Source organism: Corvus hawaiiensis, chromosome 3 (genome assembly GCF_020740725.1).
Source record: "Corvus hawaiiensis isolate bCorHaw1 chromosome 3, bCorHaw1.pri.cur, whole genome shotgun sequence".
NCBI lineage: Eukaryota > Metazoa > Chordata > Aves > Passeriformes > Corvidae > Corvus > Corvus hawaiiensis.
The window spans coordinates 109921068-109932383 of NC_063215.1; the positions used below are offsets into that span (position 1 = coordinate 109921068).

Consider the following 11316-nt stretch of genomic DNA (forward strand, 5'->3'; position numbering starts at 1 on the left):
GGTGCTCCCAAGTCGACCCTGATGTAACTGATGGCAAAACATACATGCCTGCAGAAGCAGAGAACACATAAAAGGCAAATGTTTCACTAAAAAGTCTTTCTCATGAGCAGCTGAGGAGGTTGAGGCCAGGCTGAGTCCTCACACAGACAGGGGGACCTTGGAGACAGGGAAATCTTTCAGTTTAGAATTGGGTTCTTGACTTCCCAAAGCCAAGGCTGGAGATCGGCAAAGAAGCATCTGCCTGTGGAGATGGGGCTGGCATAGGCAGCACAGGAGCAGCATGCAGGAGGGGGGATGGGGAGATGTTGCACATGATTTACCTTCCGTGGTGCCCGGGTGACTGGGTTCTGTTATTTTGCAGAAATTGTAAACTGAATGCAAGGTGAGCAAAGTGTCTGGCTTTGCCTCTTCCAGGCTGTCTCCTGAAACAGGCTTCAAACGGAGCTGGAATTCCTGCTTCCTTTATGCACCGACGAAGCTGCTCGTGAGTTCGACTGGAGCGCTGTGCTTGTGTCCTGTTTTCTGTGTTTAAAGGCTGTATGGTTGTAGCAGCCTGGCATTGTTAATGGACAATAGAATGGTAACAGAGGGAGCTGCCAACTTGATGTATAGATCCATTGTCCTCCAGGAGCACTGGCAATTAGAGGGCCATGTGCTTGGCTCTGAGGACAAACAAAAAAGAAAACTGAAAACGCGCATAAAATTGGAGATGATCCTCTGAGGGTTAATGAAAACCAAAAGGAGTTCAGGTCTTTGCCTGGCTCTGAAAGGAGCTGGGTGGAGCATTCATACTTCCTCTATGGAGACCTCGTTTTAACTTGTCATTTAAGCTTTTTATTCCACTAAGGACTAATTGGGACAGCGGGGGCTGTTAAAGGAAACGATGTAAAACTTGATCTCTGTAGGCTTCCTCTGGCTCCCCAGAGCATCATCACAGTAAATAAGAGGTTTGCCTGTGGAGATGGTTGCTGAGAGCAGTGATTTCCCTGGTAGAACTCTTGGGGAATACTGCGTGTCATTCCCTCACCAGGTGACATAAGTACCGGGATCACTTCCCAGTCGTTCTCTGGGTCTGGGTTTGTTGTGGGGGGAGGCTGTGAGAGGACGGAGCAAGGAGGGGAGGGGAAGGGACAAAAACCTTGCAGGAAGAAAAGGCTGCAGCAGCACCTGAAGAGGCTTTGATCGGAAAGGGATGTGGAAGCGCGGCGGCGGTGGTTTCTTGTGGAAGCTGTTTAAGAGGGATGGGTTACCGCACCTCCTCCCTGTAGGTAGAGGCTCGGCATCCTCTGACGGTGGGAAAGACCTTAGGATGATACCGCATCCTCTGAGCTGGAGAAAAAGGCAGGGAAGCCCCGTTTTCCCCCTTCTCCGAGGCACGGCGAGGCGGGGGGATGTACAGGGGTCTTGGAAGTATTAGGCGGGGGGCGGGAGGGACGGCTGCGGTAGTTGCCAAGGAAGGGAAGATGAGCTCGGCTTGCCCAGCCTGTGAGAAAGTTGCCCTGCTCTGGAGGGGAGGGGGCGGCCGGGGCCGAGCGGGTCCCGGGCCGCGGGTGGAGGACGAGGACGGGGGCGCGGGGGCGGCGGCGGCACCGCCCCCGGGGGCTCGCAGTGACGCAGCTCCCGGCAGGGCCCCCCGCCCGTCTCCTCCGCCCCCACTCCCCTTTTAAACCGCGCCGGAGCCGCCGAGCGAGCGCAGCCGAGCCGAGCCAGGCAGAGCCGAGCATGGGGCCGCGGGCGCTGCTCGCCCTCCTGGCGGCCGCCGCCCTGGCAGGTGAGCGGGGCGCGGGCACATCCCGCCGGGAAAGGCGGGGAACGGCCCGGGAACGGCCCCAGTGGGGAGCGGTGGAGGGATGGAGGGGCTCGCTCCGGGGACCCGCAGCCCGGGGTCGCCCCTCGGGACGGGGCGGTGGGGCAGGGGCGCGGGGATGGCGCTGGGCGAGGGCTCCCCGGCCGCTCCGCCTGTATTTTTATCCCAGTACGGCATCTTTGCACAAAGACTTCTCGGTGCCGTTTCGTTACGAGGGTGCCGCTGGGTTTTTGCCAGCCGGTGCTGGATGCTGGGAGGTGATGGCAAAGTAGCGGCTCTGCAGCTTTAATTAACAGGATTTTCTTTTTTTTCTTTTCTTTTTTTTTTTTTTGTACGCGGCATTAAATACTCAGACCCCACAGTGAAATGAACCTTAAGCACAATAGAAAGAGGTGATGGTTTGGCTCTATAGTGTTTTATGCATACTTACATCATTGCTTGAAAGAGTCGGTGTCATTCTGGGTTGAGTATTTTGGCTTTAGGTGTGTTAGAAGTCTCCACACTTCTGGGACTTGTACAGACACTGTGAGGAAGTCGACTGTCTTCAAGTGCCTTTATTGAAATCAAAGAGGGAGGGTGGAATATGGGGGAGAGAGACCCCAACACAGAGAAGCTCACCACACTTATACCATAGATTCTATAGGGATTTATTACCAAGTATTTTCTCCTGTTTATGCCATCAAACAGATCAGGTAGTTTACATCCTTTGTGGCTGTCGTGCTTTCAAATGTTGAATTGGTCAAACATTAACTTCAAGAGATTTCTAGTCCTTCTGCAAATCAATATGCCAAAATTTCAGTGATCCTGCCTAGGAGGACTCTATGACATTTTGATGAGGAATGACACTGCACTGAGTCATCTGCACTGATGAAACAAAGCCATGTGGGGATTTCATCAGGGACCCACCCGAAGATCTGTTCTAATCTTGGAGATAAAAGCAAAAACCGTGTGAAATTGTCCTGAATTTATCATCATTTTTCATTATATTCATCAACTCGCAGCACTTAGTCAAAATTGTAATAGTCTGATTGTAACTGCCTGGGCAGACTTGATTCAGGAGGGTAAGGCAGACCCAGGGCTTAGCTTTACTTTGTGGGGCTGTGGTTTGTTTCTTGCTGTGTGCTCAGGTGCAAGGTTTCCATACTGGCACGTGCTCTGACTTTGCTCTGCTCTGGAACCCCGCAGTGGTCCCGTCTGCTGTGTTCCTGCAAGCCCATGGCTTGGTGCCCTGCTGCCTGACCCTGCTGTCCCTGTCAGGGTGATGGCTTCACCCCTCCTGAGCACATGTGGAGAGGGAGGCAGCCGTGTTGGCCAGCACCTTCAGGTGGCAGGTGGCCCCAAGGGAGCTCTTGCCAGCAGGCCTGGGCTGGCACTGCCAGCACCTGGGTAAAGTGGGGCATTGCTGGCTCCCCACTGCCTTCCTGGCTCAGCCCTGGCAGAGCAGCTGCCTCAGTGTGTTATTTCAGGCTCTGGTGTGGATTGGAGGCTCATTCTGTTTCTGCAGACAGGTTAATATGACATATGTCCAATGCCATTTGGTTCTCCTGACATTGTTGTGATGCTCCCTCTTTGTGCACGTTGGCTTTCACTGTTAACCAAGGTCTTGTGAGCTTTTGAGTGACACAGCAAAGGCAGTGGGTACAACCTGACTTTGTCTTCCCGTGCCACTGACAGCACTCAGGGGGTGGCCTGAAGTAGCAAAAAAAGTCCAGGAGTTTGTCTGCTCTGTCTGGTGTCACTCACAGGAGAGGTGCTGTGGCTGCGTCTCTAAAAGGACAAAATCAGACGTTTTCCCTGGTGCCTGTCAGGTTTTCTCAGGGGCTGGAGGAAGAGAGGAGCCTCGCCAAGAAGAGGCAGTGAAGGGGCTCCTATCTGTGTTTACATGTGGGTGGTGACTGGGAGCAGCATCCCCAACACCTGTGGGACTGAGAGAATGTCTTTTTATGGGTAACACTTTTTTTAGTGGAAGGGGCTTTGTCTCCTGCCCCCATTATGTGCATCCTTCTCCTCCATGCATGCAGCAGGGTGGGCTGCAGCAGTGTGATAATTATTTGCATACTGGGTTAGTAAAGGAACTCAGAGCCTGCCTCAGTCAGCACTGAATGCCAGAGATGGGGGAGAAGGTTGGCTCTGTGCAGCACCATCTCCCCTCACACACCACCTGGCACTGGGGGAATGCTGGGGGAGGGATGCAGTGCTATTTTAGGGGAATCCCTTCTGTGCTATCCTTGCGTGGGTTCCCTTCTCTGATGGCACTTGTATATGCAGGGAAGGGATGGGGGCTGGAGAAGCACATTCCTCTGTATGTGTTTGGGGGAGTCCACAGAAATATCAGGAGTTATTATTGTATGATGTTCAGCTATTATACTCTGAGTCAGTGCTCCAGGGGATGTCTGCTTCCTCTGCCAGCACAGAGAATAAAGGTTGTGTTGCTTTAAATAGTGCAAAGCTAAGTGCTCCTGTCTTCCTTGGGGCAGTGCTCATTCTCCTGATGTTGAAAGGTAAAACTGGCCTCCTTTATCTCCATGATGTGCTGTGTGTTCACCTGTTTCAGGAGGTCTCTCACTGACCCAGCCAGAGAGAGGTCATGGTTGTATTTAGGGCTCTCCTGACCCCTGTAAGGGCTTTAGAGCTGCACTCCAAGCTGTGTGTTTGTGTGCTGTGATCCTGCACCGTGTGGGAGGCCTGCAAAGCCAGGATACAACAGGCCCTGCTTCCACACACTCTTGTGTGGCTGGCAGAGGTGCTTAACCTCCCTCCTGGAAAGCTCCAGGTGGATGGGACACAGTTTATTAATAACACACAGCAGCCAAGCTCATTAACCAGCTGGAGATACTGCAGCAGTGATGGCAAAATAAGGCAGCACGGAGGTTTTATTGGCAGTAGCTTCTTTCCAAAAGCAAATTCCTTGGCCCAGGTACAATAGAACTGGTGTAAGGAGGTGTGAGTTATCCCATGTGTCCTCAGGACAGAGAGAGAGGGATGGGTTGTACTGCTCCCTTCCAGAGTAGTTTTCCACTGAGACTTGAGGGGGTTTTGCTTATTTCTTGGAATGATTATGGACCACTCAGTGAATGGAAATTTTCCTGTCCCTTCTGACTCTCTCCATCCTTCTAGCAGCTGCCTTCAAGTGAGACAGGATTTCTCCAGTAGGATTGGGACCGTAGCTGCTTTAAAGTCATGAAGAATGGTCTGCTGTTGGCAGGGGGTGCACATAGAGCTTCTTCAAGAAGCTGAAAGATCCTCGGGGTGCAAACGGGCTTTGCTTGTTGGGTTTGATTTATTTTTTTTTACCATCAAACAGGTGCAACTATGTAAGGACCTGATTAGAAGTAAGGTTCCATTTTGGAATTTAAGCGTGGCTTGCTTTGGTGTTGCATTTTTTGTGGGTGGGATTACTCTTGGTGTGTATTATTTTAGTGCCACAAGGGTTGCTATGCCTCAATTTTACATGGCTTTTCCATCCAGATAAAGAAAGATTTGATGTGGAATGTGCCTGGTTTAGTCGACTGGCCAACCCAAAACTCAAGCTGTCTCATCAGACCTATTTGTCTGAGGACTCCTGTCAGGGATGCCTGTATTAAAGAGTCTCTAAGAATTGGTTTTTCTTCCAGGTGCCAGTGCAGTTCCAGTGGAAAAAGACCGTACTGAAGAAATGGTGAGTAGCTGCTTGTCAAACCAACCTAAGAAAGTATCAGTGATGTGATCTCCATGTTTTGTCTTTAAACTCTTTAAACTTGTGAAACTCTGCATTGTACAGCTGCTTGAAAAGGGTTATGAAATATTACACAGTACATGTTATTGTACTGTAAACAGTGAGGTGACAGCTTTGGAGAAAGATGAAATACCTTCAGTTACCAACTGTGTAACAGACTTTCTAATGTAGTCCTTCCTCTCCTGCTTTGGAAAGAGATCTTACCCTGTGTGATTCAATAAAGGCCATCAGCTGCTCCCAGACGCTTTACCCTGACACCAGACCCCCTGCACTGGTTGGTCCTGTGATCATTTAGATTATTAAACACCTGGTAATAACCAGAAATAGTTAAAAGACAAATGGCTCCATAAATGTTCCATTGTCTCCTCCCAGTTATCCCCACAGAGAACCTGGGGCTCTTGTACCCCCAGCAAGCAGAGCACTTGTTCACACCAACAACTTCAGCACTTGCAAATCATTTTATACAGAGGAGCTACTTTGGTAGTGCTTAGAATTAGAGCACATTGTGTGACTTCCCTAAATCAATCCATTTTCTCTGCTTCCAGACAATCCAGTTCAATGTTCAGTGCTAAAAACGAGGCAGGACTTGGAGCACACACACGTGAAAAGGCGTGGGGTGTATCCCTTACAGAGGATACAGAGGTGTTTTAGTTTATTGGCAGTCCATCCTCATTTGGACAGATCCTACAGGATAATCCTCATCCTTTAAATGTGTGTTGTGTTTGTTTATTTTATAGGGTGGGTTATCACTTGTTGTTTGACTCTCCTTTGTACTGAGTAGGGTATTTAATATTTTAAAAGGTACAAAAGGAGCCTCTGCAAACAGAAGGGGAGATAAAAAGACCTTATGTCTGTTCTCTTCCTGCTGGTATGGGAGTGAGGAGCAAAGCCCAAATGCACAGGATTACTCAAAACTCATCAATAGTAGCCTGAACTCTAATCTCAAACAGGCTTTTCTACCAGCTGGGTCAGAAGTAAAGTTTCCATTTTTGCCATGAGGGTTTTTTCTCCTCTTTTGTCTCTTCCAGGTAACCCGGTGCATAGTGGAGGTTCTGTCTAATGCTCTGTCTAAGCCAAATGCACCCCCCATTAATCCTGAATGCAAAGAAATCCTGAAGAAAAGTAAGTACAACATTATCTGAACTTAGGGAAGGAATTTGGTGCATGGTTTCTCTCTGGTGTTGGAGCTGGTGAACTGTTACTTCAGTCTGTGTGAAACTGGTGCCTCCAAATTTCAGTGCCAGAACTCTGGTTTCCTTCTGTTCAGTCTGTCTCGCTCAAAGAACAAACAGCCTGACCTGGGAATTGTCAGGGATTCTTGGCTGACACTTGTGGCTCTCTCCTTGAACCACCTGGAGGGTCTGAGAGGACTTGACAAACTCTTTAGGCAGCCTGAGAAGATGAAGCATAACTTTGCAAAGCATGAGATTTCTTTAATTTTTTTTTGTCAGTCAATTTAGAACTTCTAAAATTTGTTAAAAACCCCTTGAGTAGCTTGGAATAGATGGTTCTGTTTTTATTGTGAACAAGCATCTGTGATGGGTAGGGCCTGACATTCAAAGAACTGAACACAACTCCAGATCCCATTGATTTTTAATGGGAATGAGAGCTAGCTTAATTCAGTACTAAAAATGTGATCACAAAAAAGCCAAAGAAGGAAAATTATTCTGGAAATTCCAGGGGAACTTGTAAAATGCCTAATTAAGTGGAGTTAATTAGTTAGTTAATCCTTTTCCAGGCAAGCATACAAAACAGTAGCAAATTAGTGATTTTAAAAACAGAATTAAGAAATCAATTCTGTCCAAATTTCCTTGGTACTGTGGGAAGCCAGTTATCTCTTTGAAATAACACCTCGGTGGAGGGTTGGATCACTCCATGATGCTGCTTTTGTTACTGTAGGTGATAAAAATGACAGAGAGAGAAGCGAAAACAACCAACCTGAAGTGAGGCATCCCAAAGACCCAGCAGAGACTGAAAAACATCCTACTGGGAGCATGGAGAAAGAACAAAGGCAGGCAGAAGAGGAATCTAAAAAGTACATGGAAGGAGGTGATGAGGAGAAACTTGCTCATGAGGAAGGTAAAAGCAAGGAAGAGGAAGCTGGACACCAAATGCCTGCTCAGGATGAGACACTTCACACAGAAATGAAAAAGCACTATCAGGAAACTGGGAGAGAGGAGGAGAGGAATTACCACAGGGAAGAGGAAAGCAAAGAGGGCAAGTGTTGTGAAGATGTAGAGACTGCTGTTCTCAAGAAGAAGTCGCACTCGGACAGCGTGAGCATGGAGGAGTTCCGTGGTGGGAATGATCGGAGCCCCAAGGTCCGCTGGCACCTGGAGGAGGGAATGCAGAGCCCTTACAAACAAATTCGGGAAGGTGAAGAGGGAGAGGAAGAAAAGAGTGAGAAATACCTCCATGAGTCTCAGGAACGTGGTTTCTCCCACCAGCAGGAGCGTGGAGAATCTGAGGAGAGGGAAGAAAGAGAGGAGGAAAAGGAACCCTACAAATCCCAAGGTTATCATGGGAAGCACAGAGCGGGTGACTCCTATGAAGAGAAGAGGGGCCATGAGGGTGAGAGGGGGGAACCAGCTGGGGGATCACACCCAGGGGAGGCCAATCTCTGGGAGCAGTGGAAGCACCGTCAGAAACATCAGGAAGAGTCTGAGGAGAAGGGTGGCTATCCTGGGCGGCGCGGGCCGGAGGAGCTGCAGGAGGAGAGGCCTGCAGAGCAGGGCAGTGAGGAGCACAGGGACAGCTGGCAGCAGAGCCAGGAGAGCAGGGAAGAGGAAAACAAGAGGCATCACCACAGCGAGGAAAGCAGTGAGAAGTGGCGTGAGGAGGGGAGACTCCAGGACGGATCACACCATTCTGAGGGGAGGATGCACCTTGCCGATGGCAATGAGGAGGAGCTGGACAGGTACCTCAGCAAGGAGAAGCAGCGTCGTGCCGGAGGGAGATCCCACTTACGGAACAAGGAAGAGGAAGGGTCACAGAAGGCTTATGCTCGAGAGCGCAAGGGGCAGGCCAGGAGGCACTACAGCACTGAAGACAGCCTGGAGGAGGAGGAGGAGGTGGAGAAGAAGCATCACAGCAGTGACCAGCTGGAAAATGAAGAGGAGGAAAGATACACAGAGAGGGAGGAGTACAGAGGCCATCTCCCTGCAGAGAAAGAGAAGAGAACTGCAGCATCCTACAGGCCTTTCTACCCACTGCTGTGGTGGAAAAGCCGGCACTTGGACAAAAGGGACAGTGCAGGGGAGCAGCTTCTGGAGGGCAGGGAGGAAGGCAGGCCCGCCCTGAGTGAGAAGAGCCTTTTCCCTGAGTACAATGACTATGAGTGGTGGTCAGAAAAGCAAATCCAGAGTGCTCTGAACCACAGGCGCACCGAGAAGAGGAATCCTGGCAAAACGAACAGATACGATGTGGAAAGGCAGTACAACAAGATGGATCAACTTGCACAACTTCTGAACTACAGGAAGAAGTCTGCTGAATTCCCAGAGCTGTACAGCTCTGGAGAAGACCTGAAGAAACGTCACATAGCTGGGAATGACAGGAGTCAGAGGCCCCTGATGGAAGAGGAGGTATGTGTACAGCAGTTTCTCTGAAAGCACACTTCCAAATCTGTTCCCAAGGTAGCTGGGAAACTGCATGGAGAAACATAAACAAGATTAAGTCACATTTTGAGAGTAGATCTTCAGTGATTTAAAAATCTGCTTTCTTCGAGCAGTGCAACTTTTAAGTTTGGTGAACTACCCAAGGGCACAGTTTGTGGGATAAAGACAGCTCCTGTCTGCTGCAAGACAGGAAGGGAAAGATTTTATTCCTCTTTGGGCCCTGCCTCTCCCTCGAGGCTCTACAGACGGACAAAACCTAAGGTGCCATTGCAGCAGGAGCAGAGGGGGAGCTGACGAGCACCACTTGGTCTGTCGGGTTGTTTAAAATACAAAGGTGTAAAGTGAGTTGGGTGTTTAGAGTGAAATCAGCTGTCCATGGACTTCCCAGCTGGAATTGCAGAGCAGAACCTGCCGTGCACCTGTCAGCCCAATTCATGTGTGTAATTCACACCTAGTGAATCCTCTTTTTTTTGTTGGACTTCTTGTTCTGCTCTGGTATCCTGGAAAACACCCATCAGTTAGATCCCATCAGCCAGATCTTCCTCGAGTGTGGCACTGTATCTGTGCATCGCACAGAGCTGTGCTGGCAGCAGTGGAGGCTGGACACTGATTAATACAGATGTTAATTGGTGTTAACAAGTCGTCATAGTAAAGAATTGGCTGCATAAAGCTTCTCCTGCTCCCTGTGGCTGTGGAGCTGTGCCCTCGCTGCACACTGTGCTTGCTGGGGGACCTCTCAGGGACAGCACCTGCAGCTGTGACACGGCAGGAGGCCGCCACTGGGTAAGGGTGTAATTAGGCTGTAATTAGGGCCAGCTCTCAGAATTACATGCTTTCCCCAGCCTCAGTTCAGTCCAAAGCAGGGAATTGCACCAATCTCCCGAAGAATGAGCTGCACTGCTGTTAACACCCCTCTGCTCAGGGACCGGGAAGTGGCGGGACAGAATCTGCCTTAGAAATGGCCCTTCCTCTCCTTTCCATGGAACAAAACATTTGCCAGTGTTAATGATGTGTAAAACGCTCTCTATGTTTTCACAGGAAAAGGAGCTGGAAAACTTGGCCACCATGGATCTGGAGCTGCAGAAAATAGCAGAGAAGATTAACAGCCTCAGGAGAGGCTGAAGGTGTCCTCGCAATACCTGTGTTTTGTGGTAAATTCACTGCCACTGGATTGTTGTTTGTCCTAAACCCAGGAAATTCTATTCCCTGTCCACTCTTGTGTAGTGATTTACACAGCTGAAAGTGTCTTTAATTTGCTGTTATGCTCCCAAGACCTGAATGGCATGAATTTTAGTAATATAACCTTTCATGTGGGCAGGTATTTTTAATATGCTTTTGGAGATGATTGTGTTAGTGTTCTTCAGGAATATATTTGTCTGAGTTTGCAATAATAAAAACCATTGATCTTGGACCAAACCTTCTCCTTGTTCATGTGGCTGATGGGGTTATCTCAGAGTGAGCTGGAGCAGGTGGGTCGATTGTGCACAGAACAGTGGCACTCCACCAATATCCCTTAGAAGTTACAAGGAGCCCATCTGTGCATTTTGTTCACCAGTTTGCATGAGCGTGAGAGGGAAGAAGGCATTTGAAATCTCAGTAATGATTAATTTCTCATTTCCTTACTGGTTTTCACTGCACTTTACAAGGATTATGGCACATTGGAAAACTGGGATTCAGTGTTGAGACCATGAGTGTCACTGCTGGTGAAATGCAGCCAGATTGGCTTTGAAACAAATTAACTCCCCTGGTGTTCCAACATTGTTTATTTCTCAAGCTGATCTATTATGCAAATGCTTTTCCCATGTTATTGTTTTTATTGTCACAGTATCTAGGGTAAGCAGCTGTCTGGAACGCAGAGATGGTGAAATCTACATCCTCTTATGGGTTTTTCACATAAGGAGGAGAATAAAAGAGAAGAGAAACTTCCCAAAAAGTAGAAAAATAACACTGGGAGGTTTACAGAAAGCAGAGGCAGATAAAACCTGAAGATGCAGTGTACCTGTTCTCCCAACAGAAAGCTTCAGCTGCTTCTTTACATGAAATACAGCCCCTGTTTTGAGCATTACTCTTCTCAAAATACAGACTTCTACAGCTTTATCAAGTCTCAGCACTTGATCCCAAAGCTCCAGGTTCCATCCAGTCAGTCCAGACATGGATGAGGGAGTTCCAGAATGGAAGCT

At 48.9% G+C, this 11316-nt stretch overlaps 1 protein-coding gene across 1 annotated transcript; it reads left to right on the top strand.

Moving 5' to 3' along the window:
- Positions 1-1663: 1663 nt before the first annotated feature.
- Positions 1664-10552, top strand: CHGB (chromogranin B). Its single transcript, XM_048296548.1, has 5 exons — positions 1664-1771; positions 5422-5465; positions 6551-6644; positions 7422-9103; positions 10175-10552. Exons 1-5 carry the CDS (start codon positions 1723-1725, stop codon positions 10256-10258), a joined length of 1953 nt encoding a protein of 650 aa, XP_048152505.1. The 5' UTR covers positions 1664-1722; the 3' UTR covers positions 10259-10552.
- The last annotated feature ends 764 nt before the right edge of the window (positions 10553-11316 follow it).